Source organism: Stenella coeruleoalba (genome assembly GCF_951394435.1).
Source record: "Stenella coeruleoalba genome assembly, chromosome: 2".
Lineage (NCBI taxonomy): Eukaryota > Metazoa > Chordata > Mammalia > Artiodactyla > Delphinidae > Stenella > Stenella coeruleoalba.
Window position 1 is genome coordinate 73,592,051 of NC_137147.1, and position 23,763 is coordinate 73,615,813.

A 23,763-nucleotide genomic window follows, 5' to 3' on the forward strand; every position below is an offset into this window, starting at 1 on the left:
TTTTTCTAATAAAAAGTTAATACTGAACACTTTATCCAGCCTCTTGCTAATCAGCCTCTAAAGTTTCCGTACTCAGCTTATGAGACACTGTTCTAGTTGAATCTAGTTAGAGAAGACTCCCAAATGCCTAACAAATGACACAATAGGAGGTAGATGATCAAATATTAAATTATGGGATGGTCGATACATGAAATTTCAGAATACAAAACCATTTGGAAATAAAAAACAAAAAACATTTGGGAGGTTGGCTGAGGCTCCATGGATATGGAGAGCCATTTCTTTAACCTAAGATTATCGAAGAGAGCATCTCGGTCAGAGGCAATCATGAACAAAAATCCTAGGAACAGAAGTGAACGTACAGAGGTTTAAATATTTACAAACTCTGTAAGTAATGGAGGGTCTACAAAAAGGGGTGTGTGTGTGATATAGTACCAAAGGCTTTTAAGACCAATCTAACATTAGAATATAAAATGGAAAATTAGGTCATTAACACAACCAAGTAACTCAACTACTAAACTTAAGGATACTCAAACAACGAAAGCCACTTGTCCTAATTAATGGAACAATCCAAAATAAGTTAGCTAGGACTTCCCTGCCGCAGTGGTTAAGAATCTGCCTGCCAACACAGCGGAAAGAGGTTCGAGCCCTGGGTCTGGGAATCCCACATGCTGTGGAGCAACTAAGCCCATGCACCACAACTACTGAAGCCTGCGTGCCTAGAGCCCGTGCTCCGCAATTAAGAGTAGGCCCCGCTCGCCGCAACTAGAGAAAGCTCACATGCAGCAACAAAGACCCAACGCAGCCATAATTAAAAATAAATTTATAAAAAAATGAAAACAAGTTAGCTGAACGTATTAAGTGGCCACTGAACTACTAAACGTAAGCTTCGCAATTATCTTTAAATGTTAACTTTTATTAATAATTTTTTTTATTTCTGGCTGTGTTGGGTCTTCGTTGCTGCACACAGGCTTTCTCTAGTTGCAGCGAGCGGGGTCTACTGTTCGTTGCGGTGCACAGGCTTCATTGCAGTGGCTTCTCGTTGCAAAGCATGGGCTCTAGGTATGCGGGCTTCAGTAGCTGTGGCACATGGGCTCAGTAGTTGTAGCTTGTGGGTTCTAGAGCGCAGGCTCAGTAGTTGTGGCGCACGGGCTTAGTTGCTCTGTGGCATGTGGGATGTTCCTGGACCAGGGCTTGAACCCGTGTCCATTGCATTGGCAGGCGGATTCTTTTTTTTTTTTTTGCGGTATGAGGGCCTCTCACTGTTGTGGCCTCTCCCGTCGTGGAGCACAGGCTCCGGACACGCAGGCTCAGCGGCCATGGCTCACGGGCCTAGCCACCCCGTGGCATGTGGGATCTCCCCAGACCGGGGCACGAACCTGAGTCCCCTGCCTCGGCAGGCGGACTCTCAACCACTGCGCCACCAGGGAAGCCCCAGCAGGCACATTCTTAACCAAGTCACCAGGGAAGCCCTAATTTTTTTTTTTTAATTTATTTTGGCTACATTGGGTCTTCATTGCTGTGCACAGGCTTCTCATTGTGGTGGCCTCTCCCATTGCGGAGCACAGGCTCTAGGAATGCGGGCCTCAGTAACTGCAGCACAGGGGCCCAGGTGCTCCGCGGCACGTGGGATCCTCCAAGACCAGGGCCCGAACCCATGTCCCCCGCATTGGCAGGCAGACTCTCAACCACTGCGTCACCAGGGAAGTCCCCCTAATTATTTTTTTCCCTCGTTTTTTGAGCCTACCTTGGGGTAGAGAAGACAAAAAAGGCTACCCAGACGCCAACATAAGAATCTAGTGCTGTTGATGTGGATAATTCATTTGCACATAAATTTTATCAAGAGGACACACTAAAGTGCTATTAGAGCAGTCTAATCTGGCCATTCCTTTATATTCCCAGGCTCATTTAATGTACCTCTCAAATGCCAATCAGGGCTACATGCTTTCCAGAAAACCCCATCAAGCTCAGCTAAACGCACAATGTTCCTGCTAGTTGTACTTCTGACTCCTACTCCTTAGGTGGGAACTTCCCCTCCACAACACCAGCATTTCCAGAAAGGAGAATTAACAGCCATCTGGGATTTAAGAGACAACAGGAAGATAAATAATCCATACACCCAAAAGGCCAAACATTTTTTATTTTCAAAAACAACTTTATTCATGACACATATTAAAAAAAAAACTCCCACCCCCTGGAAATGAGCTAAAAAAATAAACAAAATCCACCTCCCACCTCCCTGTCCCCACTTCCTCCCATTCCCTCCAAACAAAAGGGAAAAAAAGGCAAAGGAAAACAAAACAAAACAAAAAACTGAAAAACAAAAAACACCCCAAAACCCCCCAAAACAAGGTAGTGCATTTCCCCAGGGGAAAGGGGAATTTACACTGGAGCCGCTGGGAGCGGATCGGAGATCTTCCGGCTACAGAAACCTGCAAAGAAAGACACTCAAAACAGAAAAAGAAACACAAAAGGAAACAAAATAGATCACCAGGCAATCTGGAGGGGCAGGGAGCCAGAAAAGAGGGGTGGGGTGGGTGGTAGACCTGGCAGGACAGGAACAGGCAGGAGGGGACTGTGAAAGCTAGGGAGAAGATGGAGGGAAGGTAACAAGCAGAACAGTTTGGTGTCCTTCCAGAGCCCTGGGTAAAAAAAAACCCTCCTACCACCCATGCCCACCTACCCTTGAGCAGCCCGCAAGGGGGCAAAGGGGCACAGGGAAACAGGGGGAGCAGCTTGCGCGGTTGAGACGTGTCCATGGCGAATCCCCAGAGTGAATGAGCAGCCCCCTGCCCCACTCCCTGGGCCTTCCCTTACTCCCCAAAGCAGGTCCCTCCTCAGCAGTTAGTTATGGGATTCTCCCCCCTTCCACAGTATATCTTTTTTTTTTAAAAAATATTTTTTTCCATCAAGGTCATCTTCTGTTTTTCTTTTTTTTTTTTTTTAAATTCTTTTTTTTTTTCCTTCTTTCCTCTTTTTTTCCTCTCTCTCCTCCTAATACACACTTTTTTTAGTAAGGGGAATACCATGATGTCGCTCTAGCCCGGCCCCTGGAAGAAAGAAGGAGAGTTAGGTGTTAACATGATCACTAAATAGTTCAGTACAAGCCCCTCCCCGTGGGCCCTCGCCCCAGTTATTGAGAAGGGAAGAGGGGAAAGAAGTTTCCCAAGTCCTAAAACTGACCCCCACAATCCCAGAAATAGTGACACACCTGGCAAATGGGAGTGGGGAATTAACTGTTATTACCTCGCCAAACAGTGGCATAAAGAAATGCATCTGAGACATAGGGGCAAGAAAAAGGACTCATTGTTTATCCAGATTCCAGTTCTCCACAGCTCTTAAAAGCAAGGCTCTCACCAACAGATCCTCCCTAACTCCTGGGAGCTGACAGGTAAATCTTATGAAAAGCCAAGGTCTATATGCCTAAACTGTCTATTTAAATGTAAAGAAACGGAAGTAAAGTGAAGCAACAACATGGGTGCCACACTAGGCCCAGCGAGAAAGTTGCAAAAGACTGGCTAAAGAGTAAATATCTCGATATCCTCCCACATGGCTGTTGAGGAGGATCAACTAGCCTCTGGTTTTCTTCCAAGGGAGGTTCAAACTTCAGCCCCTCCCTAACTCTGAGAAAAGTAGCAAAGGTCCAAACAGTGCTTTCACTGCTCTGAGGCCCTGTTCTTCCTGGGAGTTCTGTGTAAACACCTTCACTGCCATCAACTCTCAAGGAAAAAAAGGCTGGGTGGAGAAGCATCTCTCAGAACAGGGTGGAGATATCCAGCCCTTATCACCAATTCCTGCTCCAGAAAAAGATGAGACTGGCCTCCTGGCCTGCAACTACCTTCCTCACCCTGCACAGGCAGGAGACCAAGTCCCCGGAACCAAGGGGAGGGTAAAGGAGGGAGGTTCCTCAGATGAGGAGAGAAGGAAGCATACAGGGCTCATGGGAGGCGGGGGAGAGGAGCAGCCCATCTATCCTGACCTGTAGACGCGACCCCGGGGCCTGCTGTTAAAACCACTGTAGAATCGAGAACGGGAACTGTTGTAGTTGGTGGTCCGGGCACGGTATCGGGCTCTCGGGAAACCCCGGTCTGTTGTGCTGATGCCTGGTCTGTTGGTTCGTTTTGGGATCACCTGAGAATGACACGTACAACACAATGCCTTAGAGCCAACCTGGAGAACTTACAGAACCAGAACAGCAAAGGGCACAGGGCTTACCTTGATTTGTCTTCCTCTAAATAGGGACTCATCTAAGGCCAAGGAAGTCCTCACTGACTCTTTGTCTGAGAACTCTATATATGCAAACCTGAAAAGGGTAATTGCCACTTTATCTGAGGATACAAATAGCAGCTCACAGGTCAAATCCAACTTGCAGGCATGCTTTGTTTGAGTACAGTGTGTTCATATTTTTAATTATTTGTCCAAAAAATTCTTAATGGAAGATTTTAATCAAAATTTGCAACTACTCTTGGAAAATTATAAGATAGGATACAGAGGGCCTGGTTTTCCGCAAGGCAGAAAACGGTGGGGGTCGTGCAGAAGGCGCCCCCCCTTATAGTTCATGATCCCCCCACACCCAGCCCCCATCTCTGTTATCTGTTGGGCCCCTGAAGGCAATTTTATGTGCAATCCTTGATATGTATCAACATTAACACCTATCTTAAAAGATAGACTACTTACTTTAACATCTAGGTAACTTACTGCTCAATATAAAATATAATTTATTTATTTTTTAACTGTGACTAAAACGACCTCAACTTCCCCACTTACCCTTTGGGATGGCCACTAAATTTGTCACATAGTATAGTAACACGGTTGACTGAACCACAGCCATGAAAGTGTGCTTCCAGCTCTTCTGCTGTTGCACCATAGTCCACCTGTGGGGGGGTACATTTCACAGGTAACAGGGCAAACTCCCATCTCCACAGGTACTCTGCCTAGCCTCTGCGCTGGGCCATCCATACACACCAAAGCACACCAATATCTAGCTCTCTAAGGAACTAACCTCTTTTCCTTCCAACCCCAGAGCCTCTGCTAATCACCATTACCTTTCACCTCATTCCAACCCTCCCTCCACCCCTTAAATCCACCACCTACCCTGGAAATGGTTCCTTTCAAGACTCCTAATAAATAATCCCCCAAACTAAGAGATTTCCCCAACCCTAGTCAAGGCTCTGGTACATACATTGCCAACATAGATGGAACGGGCATCAGCCTCCATCTTCTCCTCAATGGACATGATCACTGGGCCAGCTTTGAAGAAAAAAGGATCAGGAAAAAAACGCTTGTTTTCTACTTGGCCAATCTATGCACCACTACCACCACCACAAGCAGCAGCAAAGGTAAAGATTTTGGTCTGTTCTGTTCCCTGCTGTACCCATTACCTAGAAAAGTCTAGCATGCAATAGGTGCTCACCAAATACTTGAAAAACTAAGGAATAGATTAATACAGTCTTAAAAATCAAAGAAAACAATACAGGGATTCCCTCCTGCCCCCAAATCAAGTACCTATTGAGTAGCTTCGGTTAAAATGATTTGAAAAGTGAACAAAATTAAGTCGGCTGAGGCTGGACATTTCTAGATTAGAGGAGAAGCCCCCTGAAGCTGAGCAGTTTATCTTAGAACTCCTAACTAAAGGTCTCCAACTGAAAGAAAAACTATTGGACTTGAAGGTCAAATACCAGCTGGCAACCTCCAAAAAGGGTAGTGGAAGACTAAGAACAAAGAGCAACACATTTGTAACAGGGACAAAGGGAGGCACAAGACTACCATCACCAAAACATAGGCCCCGTCTCACAAAGGTCAGAAAAACACACAATGGACTATGACTGCAGCAACTGCCCAGTAATTGCTCAGACAAGCAGCTCCAAGGTTCCGAGCATCTAATTCCATATAAACCGTGCTCCGATAACCCTTCCAATCTCAGGACCCGGGTTCCGCGTGCAACCGCCAGTTACTCACCATTGCCTGGAGGTGGACTCATATTCATCTGCTTCTCTACCTCGTTCTGTAGCTCTTTTAGCTTCTCAGCTTCTTCCTCCATCTCCCTGACTCGAGCTTTGATCGCTTCCAGCTCCTACAATGAGTGGGGAGAGTATGGAGAACAGCTTAAGAGGAACCAACGCAGGGGCTCTACCCTGCTCTCCTTCCGCGCGCGGCCCCAGCCATGCTCGGCCATTTCTCTCGCCCGACGCGAGGGTCGTAATGAAAAGAAAACCAAGCTACCTTCTCTAGAACAACACTAGGCACCCATGACGCCCGAATCAACCCGGCTGGGCCCCTTCTGGCGGTCGAGGCTGCCTCCCCAGCCCGGCCCCAGCCACGTTATTCCCCGCCCACCCCCATCCCCCGCCCGCCTCCCGCTCGCCTGAGCTCTGGGCCTCCCGTGACACGGCCGGCCGGCCTGCTCGCTCGCCCTCCTTCCCTCACCGGGTCCTCAATGGCGCCGTCCCCCGGGTCACCCTCGACCAGTCCCGGCTCCTCCTCCTCCTCCTGGCTGCCGGGGGCTCCCGAGCCAGGCCCAGGGCCCGGAGCTCCCGGGGGGGCACGGGGCCGGGGCGGCTCCTCTTCGGGCTCGGGCTCCGGCTCGGGCTCCAGCAGCAACTCCTCAGGCTCCAGTTCCTCAGACTCCAAGCCGTTCCCGTAGTCCCCTGCGCCCCCCGGGGCCCCCTCCCCGGCCTCCCCACCGGCCCCGGGCACAAGATGGCGCCGCCGCCCCGGCCCGGAGCCCCGACCGCCCGCAGCCCCCGCTGCTGCTGCCGCCGCCGCCGCCGCCGCCATCGCCGCTCAGACTGGGGCCAGCCGCCCAGCGATTGGAGAGCTGCGCCGGCCACGCCGAGGATTCATTAGTCAAGCAGCCTGCCCGTCACCACGAGCTAGGACTCCATTGGGGAATATTACTAGGCAATCAAATAAGACCCCATCCCTAAGGCGGGGGATTGCGCCAAATCCTTAAATCCCGGTAGGAGAAATCGGTCTGTCAATCAACACTCGTCCCACCTCCTCTCAAGTCCTTAGGTAACAATACCGCCTAGCTGTGACGACATTCCTGCTTCTCCCCCGCCTAAGGGCGGGTCCGCGAAGTATGACGGTCGGTGATTGGCCGCTGGCAAGGCGAGTGGAAAGGACCAATCTTCCGATCGCTTCGCCGAAGTGGCCCAGCCTCAGATGCCGATTGGCTCGCGAGATTCGAAGGGCTGACACCCGTTTCGTGACAGGTGAACCTTGCCCCCGAACGGACTACCGGGCTCCCAGTGAAAGCCGAGGTCACATGACTGGTCTTTAGGAGGCGGCCATCTTGATGCTGCTGGTTGCCAACTAGTGAGTTCTTGGAAGGCAGAGTCCGGAAATACTGCGGCGGTTTCTGGAAACTGGTCTTCTACCAGGAATGCACCAGTAGATGGGATGTTGCTGGAAATGGAGGGTTCTGAATGGCGCTCTCTGGGAAGGAGCTTATCTTTCCCACCCAGGTTACTGGCACCACCATCCACCAGGTCTCCCCAAACCAGAAAGCAGGGAGGAATCCTCACTCCAGTACTAGTCATGAGCCCTGTATGTGCTGTCTTCCTGCACAGGCATACTTTCCAAGCATTCTGCTCATGCCCCAGTTTCATTTTTTCTTTTGCTAGGACTGTTTGCTGCAGCTGCTTAATGGGTCAGCTTCCAGTGGGTCACCACTCCAATCCACACTGGCCAGGTTAACTCTCAGAACTCCTTTCTGAGGTCTTGGAGACCTCCAGACCAGGCTACTAAGTGAATGTTGTTTCCACACTCTTCATTCCAGTGGGTGTATCTGCACCCAGGTCTGTGCCTCTGTACATGCAGTCCTTCTTCAGCCAGACCACTGCAAACCCCATCATCACCTCCTCTGTGAAGCTTTCCACTAACTGGCCTCCCCTCCTCTCCCATGACAAGCGGGCCTACCTCCACTGTGCACTTAATCATTTTGTGCTTCCTTTCCTAACTAGAGCTTGTGAGAGCTTGGAGATGAGAGGCTGGATTCTATCTACATTTGCATCTCCACCGTGGAGCAATATGCCTAGCACATAGTAAGTATCCAAATAAATGTTTGTTGACCAAAGGATACATAGACTGGGGATCTGGGTGCCACCCTTCATCTACAGCGCTTTCCCAGACCCTCCTTCAGACCCCAGAGGAATTCCACCTCATCGTTGCACTCTGAGGTACCAATGAGACCTAGCCCTGGAAAGCAGGGTTGCCATAGTTTAGTGGTGATCCTACACATTTATTAAAAAGGAAGGAACGGCAGTGCTAAGTTTGCAAGAGGGATAGCTGCAGCCAGACCAAGCTATGGTTTGAGAGCCAGATTCACATGAGCCCAACCAAATAGTTACTCAAACAACCTGGAGAGGATGTACATGACTTGGTAGAGGGATTTGAACAAGAGGAGATTCCTACTAGCAAACCAAAAGTCAAAAGCTTCACAGTATACCCCACTCTTCCCCTCACCCTCATTTTTTCACACAAATCCTTACCTCAGGAACAGGAGAACTTGGAGCAGAGTCACAGTTGCTTAAAATTTCACTGAAAATTACTTCATCAGCCATCTCAGCTTCAGTGGTCTGGGAGAACTAAGTTGAGCACCGCAGACAAGCTCTAAAAGATTGTGAGTTTGCTGGAAGAAAAATCTTTTCTACTGATTTTAACCAAATCAAGACTTGGATGTTTATTGATACCTAATTTAAACTAAGAAAGCCAGTTAAGGGAAATGTGATTTTTAAAATAATGCCTTTGAACCACAGTTTTGTTGAGCACTGGATTTTGTAACAGGCTGCATCCTGGACTCCTTGTTATGTTATCTCATTGAACTCTCATAACATTATGAAGCAAATAGTCCCCAAACCATAACCTTTTTTAGGGATGAGGAAAGAATGAAGTAACTCCCCCAAGTCATAACTAATTAGAAGTGAGCAGGGAATCCAAAACCAGATTTCAAAGCTCAGATCAAAATTTCTGTAAGGTCTGTTTTAATACACAAAGATAACATTACGTACAATGCTGAAGCTGGAAAAAGACTAAATTCCAATAAGAGATAAATGTTTAGGCAAACTATAATTACATCACAAGATTATTATGCACCTATTTTTATTTTTTTATGCACCTATTTCTTTTACAAAAAGGTTTACACGTAGTGTGTGATAACTTATAAAAATAATTTTTGTTAGGCCAAAGAAGTAGGATGTAAAATTGTATATAAAGTATGATTAAAATTATGTATATCTGATTTTTTAAAAAAACAACTTGGGCATTGGAGAAAAAAAGGAAAAAGAACCAGTACAATCTGTTCTTTGGCAATATGCAACAAAAGTTTTTAAAATGTTAAGGTTCTTAACACAGTAATTGTATTTCTTATCATCTGTTCTAAAGAAATAATCTAAAACCTAGGTAAACATCTGAGAATAAAGGTGTTCTTCAAAGTGAAAAAAAATGTAAACAACTTGATTGTCCAAGTGGGCACTTTTCAGGAAAATTGTTATACACACATATATGTAATTTTATATAGTCATTATGTCTTCAAAACATTTTTAATGACAAGGAAAATGCTTGCAATATAATGGTAAGCAGAATTGCAATGTACAAAATTGTATATACAAAAAAAAATTGTATATACAGTATGATCATAAAATATAAGCACAGACAACTGATGGAAAAAAAATATACCAAAATGTTAATAGTGATTCTCTCTGGGTAGTAGGCTTATTATGATTGATCTTCTTTATAATTTTCTATGTTCTATGATTTTTCCCACAATATTGTATATTATTTTTATTTAAAATTAAAAAAAACACTTGGGCATTGGAGAGTGCCCAGCTTCCAAACTTACTCTAATAAGCATGATTACTTTTACAAACACATTTTAAAAAGATATTTGAATGGTGATCTGTAATATAGTTCCCTATTAGACTGAAAGTGTAAAAGGCAGGGACACCTTCTTAATTATATTTGTATTGCCATTGGCTATCACTGTGTGCTCAATAAATGTTAACTGAATGAATGATCTTCTGTAATAAATTTATATCCTGCCTGTTGTTGATGCATAGACAACATCAAAGAGATAAGTTTTCCTCTGAGAATGAATTTTTTTTTTAATTGGTATGTAATGATGTAAGATTCACCCATTATAAGTATACTTTTCCTTCAGTAATAACCTATCAATAGAGGGCCATGGAGTTCCGGAAAAACTGAAACTCAGTGATGTTTTGCCCTAGAAGAAGGAAAAGTGTGTTAACAAAAGTGAATGATCTGTTGAGTTGAGAAAAGAAGAATTAAATCAGTAAAAATGGATGAGGGCATGTCCAGTTCTGTCCAGAAGGGAAAAGTTTTCTCACTAAACATATAAATACTTGGCTTCCTAGTAGTTTCATCCCCATTTTTAACTCCTGCTTTGAAAATTTTACATTTACTGGCTGCAATAATTCCCTCTAATCTAGAAGTACATTGTTTACTATGGTAGCCGCTCGTCACACGTGGCTACTGAGCCCTTGAAATGTGAATGGTGCTGAATTGAGATGCGCTGGAAGTGTCAGATATACACTGAATTTCAAAGACTCAGGATGAGAAAGATACTTATGTAAAATAACTTAATAATTGTTCAGTATTAATTACAGATTGAAATTATAGTAGTCTTTATATACTAGGTTTAAAAAAATACTATTAAAATTAGTTTTACCTGTTTCTTTTTGGTTTTTTTAATGAGGCTACTAAAAAACGTAAAACTACATATGTGGCTTGCATTATATTTCTTTTTTTTTTTTTTGACTTTTTAAAAATTTTGATTGGAGTATAGTTGCTTTACATGACTTGCACTATATTTCTATTGGACAATGTTGACACAGAACCTTGGAGCCTTGATCATTTACTTACCTCTGTTTTGGAGCCAACTCCAATTACTTTCTAATGCAAAGTCTGGCCCGACCTACCTTAACTCCCTAGGTCCAACCTTGCATGGAAGTGGGGTGGCCATTTAAGTGAGAAGGAGCCTCTCTTGGGCTGCTTAATTTCCATTCTGCTTGGTTAACTTTTAGAAGACTTTGTACCTGAAAAACTTCTTTTTTATATGTTCCTTATAAAAAAAATCCTAAAATACTGATAGCAAAAAGAAAAAATAAAATCACCCATAAAATCCACCACCCAGAGATAATCACTAATGATATTTTGGCATATACCATCCTGAAACTTTCAATACACAAATACATATAGAGGTATATATATGTGTGTATATATACATATTTTTTTTAGCAAAATGGGATCATACCATATATTGTTTTCTAATCTATTTTTTTTACCTAATAAGATAACAAATATTTTTCCATGTCAATAAAAATATTTTTCCAATTTCATTTTTCATGACTTTACTCAGAAGTTACCTTAGAAATGAGGCCTTCCCCACTCACTCTATTTAACATTGAAACCTATACATACACCTTCCCATCCTACCCTAATGAATTATTTTTCTCCATAGCATTTGGCACCTAACGTGAAATGTTATGTTAATGAACATCGTGAAATTTATTTATGTAGGTAGGTAGTTATTTAGCTTTTGTTTGTTTCCATTACTAGAATGAAAGTAACATGAAAGCAGAAATTTGTGCCTGTTTGTTCACTTCTCTACCTCAGTGCCTAGAATTGTCCTCAGCACACCTAAGATGCTTGAATATTTGCTGAATGAATGAATGACTGAATGAATAAAAAACTAGATAGCATTCCATTATATTATGTTTTCTGGTTGATTTTTAAAATATTGTTAATTTATTTGTATCTCACCTGTATCCACATTTAAGGCAGCTTTTAAAGTTTTCAAAGGATCTGCTCTCAACTAAAAACACAGAATATTTATAATCCATCCATTTGCTAGAAAGTGTAACTAAATGTTGCCCAATTTTTATCAAAAGTATCATTTGGAGAAATAACATTCACAGAGAACTGTCTGAAGAATAAACAATCCATCTGTCCATTTAGATAGTCTGAAATTTAGCCCTATTTTAAACTATGGCATCATAGAGCATATTTGAGCTAAACTGTGATGATCCTGATAGAACAAGCTTAGGACCTGCTGAATCCTCATTTGGTGTTTCTGCAAGAAACGGTAGTGTAAAACTCAACATCATATTTGCTGTCAGGTGTTATAGAGGGTGGTGTCCACTATATCATTCAGTGTCTTCTCAGAAGAGCCACAAAACTTTTTGCCTACCTTGAGGAACTGAAAGGTTTTACAAATCCTAGGAGGGATGTGAATCTCATTGTGTTTTCCAATTTTCTTTAGCTGCCAAGAAGCTCAGAGTTGAATTCATAGCCTACCTTTAGTATTTGGGAATACTGCTTATAGACTCCTTTTCTGTGTTCGTTTTCCTTTTTGCTGTCATTTTATTATAATATTTCAATTTTCCCTTTACCCTTACTTTAAAAATCTATATTTTCCGATTGTTTTGTCTTTCGTGTATTATAGTAAGATGCTGCAAATGCTTTTTGGAATTAGGCAAACTATAAACCAGTCAAACTACAGTAGGGATAAATACACTAGCTATCATAGCCTAATGATATTAACTATTAAGAGCATCTAATTCCCTTTTCCCTAGAGCCATGTTCACCAAGCCACTCTCTGATTTTAACATGGCTTGTCCCGTAGATTTTTCTATATAGAGAGAATAGAAATACAACACTGGATTCCTCTAAGCAGTGTATTTCTCACTACAATTTAACACATAAACCCAAATACCATTATATTGCATTGGATTATAGAAAGACTAGAAACTCCCACTTGTGAATTAAAATTAAGATCACTACTCCTGTCAGACATGATTTTGATGTGGTCCTAGACTAGAAGTACAGAGGGATGGGCTGAACAATTCCTGTAGATCCCATCCAGTTTAGCAGTTTGCATTACAATGGCTGAAACCAAATGTCTCGGGAGCAGGAAAGTAAGCAAGGACTCCATTTTTGCCAGACTTATTTTAAGCCTGAAGTAGGCAGCAGGATATTGAGGAGAAATGCTCATTATCACATACTTCTGATTTAGCAGCTGAACCACAACAGGGGACTTGATTACATCATAAAGATTTTTGGTAGGTTTTGTTTGTTTTGTTTTGGGTTTTGTTGTGGCCATCCCAAAGTACCATATACACACACCCTCTCAATGCTTGGGTTGGCACAGATGGAGTTCTTGGCTTTGGGCATTTGGCTAGGATGGGGGGATGGGAGAACAACTCTGATTTTCTTTTTTCTTTTCTTTTTTGTCTGCATGGCGCAGCTTGTGGGATCTTAGTTCCCTGACCAGGGGTCGAAACCGGGCCCTTGGCAGTGAAAGCGCAGAGTCCTAACCACTAGACCGCTGGGGAATTCCCTCCATTTTTTTTTTTTTTTTAATTTTTTTATCTCAATACTTTCCCAAATCCCTATTAATCTAATTCTTGGCCTTAACAAGGTCATGATGAGATGCTTAGATCAAGAAATGTCCTGACCCCAGGCTAGACAGTATAGAAGTCACAAACCCTGCTCAGTCCTTCTCATTAAACTTCTGGGTTTTATTTATTTTTTTTAATACGACCATTACATATTACACAAAAATAAAAGTCAAATGAACTTGGTATTTATAAATTATTAAATAAAAATACAGGAATATATATTTATATTTATAGAGCTTTTTCTTTTCTTCTAAACTAACCAAATCTGTTCTCCCGCCGCTTTATGATTTTAAAAAAGTAAAATAGTGTATGCCCTAGAATAAGTGGGGAGTGGGATTAATAAGTGCAGGACCTAGTTGCCCTACCTCTGCTCCTTCCTTGGCCTAAGCAAAGTCCCTATTTGTCCCTTTGGGCTCTGGAGAGCAAGAAACACCCTCTCCACCTATTTAATCTCTGAAAAATGGCAATAAGATTTATTTCCCTTATTTTAAAAAAAATGAAATGGATTTAAAAATTGGGAGCCATACTCAGCCTTCTTGGCCAAGAGCTAATCCCAAGGAACTATATGGCTCTAGAAGAGAGTCGCTAGTTTTCCCTGACAGAAGAGTCTCTGGGGTTTCCGTTCCCCCTCAAGCTCAGAAGGGCAGGACAGGTCAAAACTGCCCTCTGTGGTCCCATCCAAGCTATGCTTCCGGGAATCCAGACCAAGCCCTTTTACCCTTTCAGAAAACAGCCTCTCCTTCCACCCAGGTGTGAAGGCCTCAGAGCCGGGCTTTTTGGTAACCTGACCACAGTCCCTGCTACCTCTGTTTGCTAAAGGTCCCCAGGAAAGCTACCAGGGCTAGGCGTCCTGTGGTAGAGGGTAGGGGGAAGAGTCTGACCCAAACCTGGGGGAGCACAGGCTCCAATTTGGAGCTGACGGTCTAGTCAGTGGTTTTCCAACTTTGTTTTTCAGCAGCAAACCCCTTAATGCAAATAAAATCTTACCCTGAACCCCGATATGTAAGACAGCTACAGGGGAGCTGTTCTGTCTGAGGGCAAGTCACCTGGCCTGCTCAGTGCCCCCGCCTCATCTCCCCCAAGGACTCCTGAGGCAACCCTAGGAAACTTTGGGGCTCTGCCAAGCAGTTGGAAAACCACTGGCCTAGTTTGTCCTGAGCAAGTCAGAGACCCCCCCCCACCCCAACTGCCTGCCACAGACTGGCTCTGAGTGCCTGGTACCAGCATACTCACAACAGACCAAGTGGCCCATGCAGTCCACCACCTCCCCTATAAATACCGTTAAAAAGTGCAGCCCTCTTTCAAAAGCAAAAGTCTGAGCTAAACACCTGAGGCCAATTTTGGTCCCACATTCTTGTGAGTACAACTATGTTGCCACATTCTGGGACCAAGTGAAAATCTCCAAGAGTCAACCATGGTCTAGCTAAGCTGGTCAGTGCTCAGGATCAAGGGCAGGGTTCTAGAGCACTGTGTCAGAAGAAGTCAGCATTGGAGAGCAGCAATTTTAGCACCTAGGAAAGTGCAGCAGTGAGGTCTGGCTCAGGGCATACATCTGGAGTGAAATCATGTCTTTCTCAAAAGAAAAAGCTGTCATCTGAATCTGTTATAGAGGACAGGGAGCTCTAAAGTTAACATCCTCAGACTCTGAGGTACAGACAAGTAAAACCCATGCAAACAGCGTGGCTTCCAAGAAAATATCAATGTTTCTAGGTCCTGGGAGGTACTGTGGAACCCAGACACCTGGCCCTTAATAAAGCAGCACCAAAGCCCACCACATGGAATAGGCCAGTCACGGAGTACACGTCACCCTCACATTCATGGGGTTCAGAGCTGGAATGTTCCTCTCAAGACATCAACAGTCTCTCCGAGACACAGTGCAGGACCCAGACTGTATTCCAGATCTGCATTTATGTCCACACACTCAAAAGGAAAATTAGTAAGAGCCCCAATTTAGAGTTTAAGTTTGGGTACAAAAGGTCCCAGAGATAGGGAACACTTTAGGCACCAGTGTGCCCCAGTGGGAGAGGAGGGCAGCAGGCAGCTCCAGCTCCCGAAGCCTCCACCCCCGCAGGCTCCGCAGCCCTGCCTTTCTGTCAGAGCCCAGGAGGCAGCAGCAAGTGCGTGATGCACAAGGAAGGGGGACAATGAAGGAACAAGGCCAGCTACAGAAGTGCTCTTCTCTCCAAAGCCCTGCTGACGACTTTCTGCAGAAAAGTTGCCAGAGCCCTCAGTCTGGATACAGTGTTTCTCTCCCTCAGCCTTGAGGCAGCAGGACAAGGGGAGAGGGGAGGGGACGTTGGGAGGAGGGACAGAGAGCTGCCCCTTGTTCTCACCACTGCAAGAGGGAATGTTTTCTCCTCGAGGAATCCCACAGCCACCAGATTAGACAAGCAGCCCAGCATGCACACGAGCACCCGTGCACATGCACACGCATATCCCAGCAGCCCATGGTCACAGCCACCTCTCCCTATCCCCTGAGAACCCCAAGCTCCCATTCCAAAGGGATGTTCCTTCTGTGTTTGCCCCAAATCTCACTCACTCAAAGGAGACGCCAACCCCTTATGCAAGTCCACCTTCCTCGGGGCTGCAAATCAAGCTCTAGGTAGAGTTTCATGTGCCTACACCTATAGGCATAATCCCTCCCACCTCCCCCCAACCCTGGAATGAATCCATCTCCTGACTTTCCCAACACATTCCGCAATAGCTCCAGTTCACTCTTTCAACCGCCTGCCTGGCACACTCAGCTCTCTTGCACGCTACCTTGCCCCTTCCCATCCCTGTTCCATGCCCATCCTTTCCCCCACTTCTTCCAAGGGCATTCCTCTGCTCTGTTCCTGCTCTCCTGTCCCCCAGCCACACCTCGCCCCACCTGGCCCTGGACTTTCTCACTTGCTAGCAAAAAAGGCCCCTACAGTTACCAGGGCCCCCAGTGCCACGGCCCCCGTCAGCACTGTCCTCACTGAGGCCCAGTTCCCCTCCCGCAGACGCCGCGCCTCCTCCAGGGCCCCGTCCCCGTATAGAGCTGTGAACTCCGCCTGTGGGAGAGAAGGGAAGTAGGAGAGAAAGAAGGAGAAAGGGATATCAGGAGAGGAAAGAGTGGAGAAAAGAGGAGAGGGAGAGTTCCAGTTCCATCCACTGCAAGCACTACCCCACCCCCAGCTCCTCTCTGGCCCAAGCTCCTGGCCGCCAGCCCCTCTGATGCCCCCTGAGCGCCTGGCTCATTTGCCCTTCTCTATGTCAACTGAATCCCATCCTTTCCCTGGCCAAAAATTCTGCTCAGAACTGGCATCCTTTGCCAAGGCTTGCCTTGACCACCACCCATCCCTGATCCCTGACACCCCCATGCCATGTACTCTGGTGTAAAAAATTCCCGATGGCTGGATGCCATTTCTCTGCAGGCACTACACTGTCTACTGTGTATTCTGTCCTCTGCTTTGGACCATGAGCCCACCCAGTGATGACTGCATGGCAGCCCTGGAGTGCAGAGTCCAGTGATACCCATAGTGAGGGCGTCTGATTCCACCCAAACAGGGAGACTCAGCCCCCGCGCCTCATTCCCAGCACAGCCGCCCCCAGCTCCAGCCAGAGCCCCCGTCTTCCCCCTGGAGACCAGCTTTTCAGAGGGATGTTCAGGGCAGCAATGGAGAAGTTTCTTACCCAGCCCCCGCTGCTGTGGATCCAGTCGGCCAGCCGCGTCTCCAGGTAGGCCACCATCCACTCCTGCACTTGTCCCACAAGTGGCTCCATCTCCTTGTTGACACTCTCAGCACACAGCGCGGCTCCAAAGACAAAGAAAGCCACAAGGCGGCCCCAGTTGGGCCCCCCTTGGAAGAGTTCATCAGAGACCTGGGTGAAGCGTTGCTGGGCCGAGCCCGGGGTCACATGCAGCTGAGCTGCCAGATCCGAGAAGGTGCGCCGGAAGCGGGTCTCGAACTCATCTCCAGCTGCCCGCATGGCTTGGTGCAGCGGGTCAGCTGCTGGGCCCTCCCCGGGGCCAGCTCCACAAACATAACCCTTCTGCCTCAGCTTATAGCCTACAAAGTCTGCCACTAGAGCCCGTGTGTCTGGGGCCGAGGCTGGGGTCGCCATCCGGGCAGCTGCAGGAGTCAAACACAAAAGACTGGCATGAATATATGGTCAGAGACCCAGAAGGAGGCATTTCAGGTTTGGCCAGCCCATGAGACAGGGAGGGAGGTGAGGGGAAATCTCAGAAACCACTGGGCCGGGACGAGTAAGAACAAGGAGATTAGGCCATGGTGCGGGGCCAGGGCATGAGGGGCTGGCCCTCAAATTCATAATATGCCAAATTAAATGTAAAACAAGTAAATTTCACCTAAAATACTTTAGATTCTTTTCATAACAAGACAACAGCAGCTCTATGACACCTCTATACCTCCCCCACCAACCCCGCCACAGTACACACCTTTTTGGCTAGAGGAAGGGGCTTAGGACCTCCCCAGAGGCAAGATGTGAAGATGCTGGCAGAGGCACAAGATGGGCGAGGAGACAGGGGCTGAAGGGAAAGGGGGAGAAGCAAAGGGTTGCCCGGGACAGAGAAGGAAGGGGACACTCACCCAGCCTGGATGGCAGCTCTTAGGACCCAGCGCTGGTGGCAAGGAGCCCCCAGCTGGGGCCTTTCATCCTCCTGCCCAGCGTGGAGCCCTGGGAAGGGGAGGGGGAGATCAGAGCTAGGTGGGGAAGACCAGGGATCAGGGTCTGGGCTGAGAAGGGCTGGGGTTGCAGCTCCCGGGACCAGGCCCCTGCCCCCAACGCTCTACCAGCTGTGTGGCCGAATCCATGTTTAATGACTGTCCTCCCGGGAAACCCAGGGCCAAGGGCTTCCTGCCGACACCATCTCTACTCCCGCTCCCCCCAGTGCAGCCCAAAGGCCCAGCTCCTCCCTCACCCCCACCCTCAGCCGGTCTCCAACCCCGCCTGCCTGCCAGGTTAGGGATCTCACGGGTCAGGCCGCTGCCAGGATCTGGCTGTTTCCTGGTGCAGGAGCTGGGAGGGAGGGAGAGAGGGAGGAAGGGAGGGAAGGAAGGAGGGAGGAGAAAGGGGGGGCGGGAGGGAGGGCCCGGCGCCGGGTGATGATGGGGCCCAGAGATGCGTCCAGAGAGAGGGGCGGGGCTGGGACGCAGGCTTGGGAAGGGCCACAACTCAGGAAGAGAGAGGGCCGCTGGAGGCCAGGAAGAGCAGGGCCAGGAGGACATGGAGAGCCGGACGGGGCTCCTGACCCTGGAGGCTACCCAGAGAAGCCGGCTGAGGCTCAGGAAACCTCAGAGCAAATTCAGCATTTCCAGAAGGTCTCTGATGTTCCATGCACTTGTTGAACTTTTGCAGCCCTGGAATGGGTGCCCAGAAAAGAGGAGCAGTTCCCATTCCGGTGGGAACTGCCTGCCAGGTGCCTCATCCTGTGGGACTAGCAGACGTGACACAGACACCAAACACTTCACTTCCTCTTTTCTCCAGGACCTTTAACCCAGTGGTCTCTACGTGAGCTGGGGCTTTAGCCAAGCATCAGGGAGTCAGGACTTGGATCGCAAGCAGTTTCTGCAGGTAACTTTATCTTCTTTTTTTTTTTTTTTTTTTTTTTGTAATTAGATTGGTTTCTTTTTTAGTTCTTTCTAGCCAACACGTGAACTTATTCTCCTTATGAAAAAGTCAAATAATATGGAAGTGTAGAGAAAGAAAATACAAGTCATCAATCCCCCTCCCTCTGCTCTTCCCCCAATTCCACCTCCCTTCCTGGAGGTTGCCAATGTCAAGGTTGATGTTTATCCTTTCAGATTACATATATATATGCAAATACATGAATGTCTACCATTTATACAAGGCAGTATGTTTACACAGGGTGTGAAGCCATCTGACTACAGCTGATCCACACGAGGGCACCCTCAGGCATTCTGATTGGGGCCCACCAGCTCCTGCAGCTGGCACTTCCTTCAGCTCCATTTGCAGGGCTCTCCAACCAAAGACCGAAAGAGGTAACCCAATTTTCCTTCCCTGCTGGTTCCCTTTGCTTCTACCTCCAGTCCAAGCCTTGGTATTCCCATCTGCCTCTATGGTAACTAGAGAAGAAAGGTCTTTTCTGTAAAGATGGTGATGACTCACACATTTTGAAGACTTATTAGGTACTAAGTGCTTTCTTTACACACTTGATATTTTATCTTCACACTAATCCTTATGTTGTGTTATCCTCATTCTATGGATGAGGAAAGTGAGGCTTGGAGAGGTTATGTAATTTGCCCAAAGCCACATACTGAGAAGATGGGCCTCAACCTAATTCTGATTTGAAAGTTTGTCTTAACTTTAACACTGTATTGTTTCAAGGTCCCTCTTTGCTTCAGGTAATCAATGCTGTTATCATGCCATTTACAAGGCCAAACTGAATCCACATCATTTGCAAACCCAAACTCAGTTCTCCCCAATATTCTGAACATACCACCGATTCCACTCCTTTATGACTGTATCCTTTCAATCATCCTCATTTCTTCTTTGTCCTTGGGCTGATCATTCCAGCTGCCACCAGCAAGATTGCCTTCTTCTTCTTTTTTTTCTTTAATGTAATTTTATTTATTTATTTATTTTTTTGGCTGCGTCGGGTCTTAGTTGAGGAACACAGGATCTTTCCTTGTGGCGTGGGCTCTTCATTGCGGTGCACGGGCTTCTCTCTAGTTGTGGCATGCGGGTTTTCTCTCTCCAGTTGTGGCGTGCGGGTTTTTTCTCTCTCTAGTTGTGCCGCGCGGCCTCCGGGGCACGTGGGCACGTGGGCTCTGTAGTTTGCGGCACGCGGGCTCTTTCACTGAGGTGTGTGAGCTCAGTAGTTGTGGTGCGCAGGCTCAGTTGCCCCGTGGCAGGTGGGATCTTAGTTCCTCAACCAGGGATCGAACCCACGTCCCCTGCATTGGATGGCGGATTCTTTAGCACTGGACCACCAGGGAAGTCCCAAGTTTGCCTTCTTTCTTATAAAATAATCTAGCCTAGTCCTTCATTTGCAGTCCTGATTTCTTCTAAGAATTTACTTGAAATAAAAACACTTTTGTCACAGGATCCGAATAGATTTCTGTTCGCCCACCCATTTATTTATAAGCGTGGTGAGAGCAGGCACTGAATTTTATTCACTTTTATGTCCTCATAGCCTAATAGACCCTCAGTAAATGTTGACTGAAGAAATCACTCGATGCCTCTGGCCAGTTATTGAGTAGGCGCAGTCAGATGTTTGAAGATCACTGCAGTGGCTGTTTAAGAAACAAAGACTGCTGGAACAACACAAATTACACCAGGTCCAAAGCTGTGTACCTCAAGGACCTTCTCAGGCCAACACTACAGAGCCAAGGAATGGCAGCTCAAACTGTAGACAAGGCAACAGAGCTTTTCCCAGAAAACCTCGAGCCATTTAGGCTGACGTGGAACCTTACCTATTCTGTCAATAACATATTTTAGCAGAGCAAGGAAGACAGTTTTTAACTGCTTGACTGTAACACAAATTACTGTAGCATTATTTTATACCCTAAAATATGAAAAGAATGTGTCCATGGATTATATACGTATGTGTAAAATAAGAAAATAAAACTCAATATCACTTTAAAAATGAGTCCTGGCTAAACAGCATTGCTATGGTTAGTACTGGAATTAAAATGCAAGCAGGAATAAATTGTATAATAATAAGATAGCATATGTCTCACTATTTATTTCCAACTTAGTCACTTGTGATTTTACGGTTAAACACTCCTGTTGCTTTAAATTTAGAGATTCCGTTTCCACTCTAAGATTCCCCGTTTCAATGCTCTGAGAATGTTAACTATTACCATGAAATGTTTTAATCCACTTATAACTAAGTGGATAAAAGAGTAGACTCTAGAGTGGGACTGCTGACTTCTAATTCCAGCTATCCAAATATTAATTTATGTGACCCTGGGCAAGAGTCCTATCCTGTCTCTCTCCCTCAATCTTCTCATCCATAAAATAGGCATAATACTCCCTAGTCCTATGATGACTGTATTATATGAGTTAGTATTTGTAAAACAACTGTACTTAGCACACTGTAAGTGCTACACAAGATCAGGAGGAAGTTAGAAAAAAACTAAACTTCATAATTTTTTTCCCACTAATATAGAAAAAAATGAAGGAGTAAAAAGCAGCTCTGTGCCCTTCTTGGAGCTCCCACTGGAACTAGAACCCCGCAGCCCCAGCTCCAAGAGATATATGTGATGATTCATTCAATAATTTGAGGGCCTACTATGTGCTGAAACTGACCATGAATCAGACACAGCCTTGACTGTACGTCAAAGAGCGTACAGTCAGGTTAGAGATCAGAACTCTAATCCACTTTTTTACAGATAAGAAAACTGAGGTCCAGAGAAGTTGTCCCTTCCTCAAGGTCACGCAGCTAAATAGCACCAGAGGTGAGACCCGAAACTATGTCTTTCCACAACTCTCAGCTCAGAACTCTTTCAAATGGGCCACCCACCCTTTTGAGTACCACATCTCAGCTTCTGTTTGAGACTCTAACTAGCTTTCGTGACCTTCCCATGTTTTCGCCCATCATCCTCCCAAACCTGGAGCCTAGGGTTTGGGAAAGAAGACGTTGAGCCCTGAAGAGAAAGTTACAGGCTGGGCCTTTTGAAACTTCCCCGAAAAGGAAAGGAAAGGTTACTCTCTACTCCCTACGTTAACTCTTCCCGAGCCGAAAGGCTGAGGCCGTTAAAAAAAAAAAAGAAAAAAGGCAGAGTGGTCTCACTCAGGACCTGTAGGCTGGAGTGCCCACCTCCTGCTGGATGGGGAGCCACCTGTCAGAGGGCTGTGGGCGACGGCCGCGGGACCGGAGGGTGAGCGCCGCTGAGCGCACGCTCAGAGCAGAGAGACGCAGGAGTGATGGTCAAATACCCTGGGAGCTGAGGTGGAGGATTCTGGAGGTGACAGCAAGGAGAGTACGCAACTGCGAAGGGTGCCTGAAGCTTCTGCGCCAACACCAGGCGGGTGGGAGACAGGAAAGGAAGGCAGCGCGGCGGCGCTGCGGGAGGGCTCCGCCGGGGCGGGGGGTGCCATGTCTCGCGAGCGGTCCCCCCGCACCGACATTCCCCGCAACCTGAGCTTCATCGCCGCGCTGACAGAGCGCGCCTACTACCGCAGCCAGCGGCCCAGCCTCGAGGAGGAGCCGGAGGAGGTGCCAGGCGAAGGCGGGACGCGCCTCGGGGCCCGATCCCGAGCTCCTGCTCCGAGTCGGGAGCGCAGGGCTCGCTCTGCGCCCGCCGGAGGCAGCGGTACCCGGGTGCCCCACAGCCGCAGCCCCGACACCCGTAAGAGAGTGCGTTTCGCCGACGCGCTTGGGCTGGAGCTGACCGCGGTGCGCCGCTTCCGCCCGGGAGAGCTGCCCCGGGTACCCCGCCACGTGCAGGTCCAGCTGCAGAGGGACGCCCTTCGCCACTTCGCGCCGTGCCAGTCCCGCGCCCGAGGTCTCCAGGTAGGCGGCAGAGGTACGCCCCTTCCCCGGGACCTCCCCAACTTGGCCTCGGCGGGTTTATGGGAGTGGATTTATCTAGGAGCACCCATCTCCACCCCGAACCCTGGGCTTGCTCTCGCTCATCCCTTTTGGTGTCCCCATTGGCAGGTGGCTCTAGGCCACTCTCCCAGCAGGGCTCCCCTCTGACTGCCCGGACGCCGGGGTCGGCCTCCGATTGGTCCCGTGCCTCGCCCTGACCCCGCCCCCTCTCTCTCCCCTCCCCTCCCTTCTCCTGGGCTCCCTCCTCCCCTTTCCTCCATTCCCCCTTTCCCAGCAGGAGGCGCGCGTTGCCCTGGAGCCGGCCAGCGAGCCTGGCTTCGCGGCCCGCTTGCGGGCGCAGCGAATCTGCCTGGAACGCGCCGAGGCGGGCCCGCTGGGCGTCGCCGGGAGCGCGCGCGTGCTGGACCTGGCCTACGAGAAGCGCGTGAGCGTGCGCTGGAGCGCCGACGGCTGGCGGACCCAACGCGAGGAGCCCGCCGCCTACGCCGGTCCGGCCCCGCCCCCGCCGCGCGCCGACCGCTTCGCCTTCCGCCTGCCGGCGCCACCCATTGGTGGCGCCCTGCTTTTCGCCTTGCGCTACCGCGTTAGCGGCCACGAGTTCTGGGACAACAACGGCGGCCGTGACTATGCTCTACGTGGGCCCGAGCACCCGGGCAGTGGTGGAGCCCCGGAGCTACAGGGCTGGATCCACTTTATCTGAGACGCCTGCGGCCGACGGCGGAAAAAAATCAAAGGCACCGGGGGGCTGGGGGATCCCGAAGATTTGGTGGGGAGGAATGGGAGAAACCGAGATTGGCGGGGAGCTGCCCTAGAGAGTCAAGCCCGGGAGGGCGAGGAGGATGG

General features: G+C 47.7%; 2 protein-coding genes across 11 annotated transcripts; one reads left to right on the plus strand and one right to left on the minus strand.

Annotated features, from left to right (window-relative positions):
* Positions 1–1,070: 1,070 nt before the first annotated feature.
* On the minus strand, positions 1,071–18,476 carry LOC307179825 (bcl-2-like protein 2). Of its 7 annotated transcripts, XM_079909484.1 has the most exons (9): positions 17,990–18,285; positions 17,073–17,512; positions 8,490–8,585; positions 5,956–6,070; positions 5,180–5,247; positions 4,765–4,871; positions 4,213–4,300; positions 3,977–4,128; positions 1,071–3,047 (listed from the first exon to the last, which is right to left on the minus strand). In XM_079909484.1, the coding sequence occupies exons 2-9, from the start codon at positions 17,502–17,504 to the stop codon at positions 3,008–3,010; spliced, it is 1,098 nt and encodes a 365-aa protein (XP_079765610.1). In that variant the 5' UTR covers positions 17,505–17,512; positions 17,990–18,285; the 3' UTR covers positions 1,071–3,007. The 7 variants fall into 7 exon arrangements, with proteins under 7 accessions (XP_079765610.1, XP_079765604.1, XP_079765609.1 ...); XM_079909478.1 differs by lacking the exons at positions 8,490–8,585; positions 17,073–17,512; positions 17,990–18,285 and adding an exon at positions 6,424–6,881 and having other exon boundaries at positions 1,074–3,047; XM_079909483.1 differs by lacking the exons at positions 8,490–8,585; positions 17,073–17,512; positions 17,990–18,285 and adding an exon at positions 6,220–6,298 and having other exon boundaries at positions 1,075–3,047.
* Positions 18,477–18,542: 66 nt separating this feature from the next.
* Positions 18,543–23,741, plus strand: PPP1R3E (protein phosphatase 1 regulatory subunit 3E). 4 transcript variants are annotated; one of them, XM_079913909.1, is made up of 5 exons: positions 18,543–18,721; positions 18,888–18,974; positions 19,269–19,402; positions 21,758–22,881; positions 23,198–23,741. In XM_079913909.1, exons 4-5 carry the CDS (start codon positions 22,465–22,467, stop codon positions 23,618–23,620), a joined length of 840 nt encoding a protein of 279 aa, XP_079770035.1. In that variant the 5' UTR covers positions 18,543–18,721; positions 18,888–18,974; positions 19,269–19,402; positions 21,758–22,464; the 3' UTR covers positions 23,621–23,741. The 4 variants fall into 4 exon arrangements, 3 of the variants coding, with proteins under 3 accessions (XP_079770035.1, XP_079770034.1, XP_079770036.1); XM_079913908.1 differs by having other exon boundaries at positions 18,543–18,974; XR_013827202.1 differs by lacking the exons at positions 21,758–22,881; positions 23,198–23,741 and adding an exon at positions 20,557–21,289 and having other exon boundaries at positions 18,543–18,974.
* The last annotated feature ends 22 nt before the right edge of the window (positions 23,742–23,763 follow it).

Excerpts from the sequence above, each read along its gene's own strand:
- LOC307179825 (XM_079909484.1), bottom strand. The coding sequence starts at position 17,504 with ATGGCGACCCCAGCCTCGGCCCCAGACACACGGGCTCTAGTGGCAGAC. Across the intron at positions 4,872-5,179 it reads GTTCCATCTATGTTGGCAAT|GTGGACTATGGTGCAACAGC; the intron begins GTATGTACCAGA and ends ACCCCCCCACAG. Across the intron at positions 4,129-4,212 it reads TTAGAGGAAGACAAATCAAG|GTGATCCCAAAACGAACCAA; the intron begins GTAAGCCCTGTG and ends TGTCATTCTCAG.
- PPP1R3E (XM_079913908.1), top strand. The coding sequence starts at position 22,465 with ATGTCTCGCGAGCGGTCCCCCCGCACCGACATTCCCCGCAACCTGAGC. Across the intron at positions 22,882-23,197 it reads CCCGCGCCCGAGGTCTCCAG|GAGGCGCGCGTTGCCCTGGA; the intron begins GTAGGCGGCAGA and ends CTTTCCCAGCAG.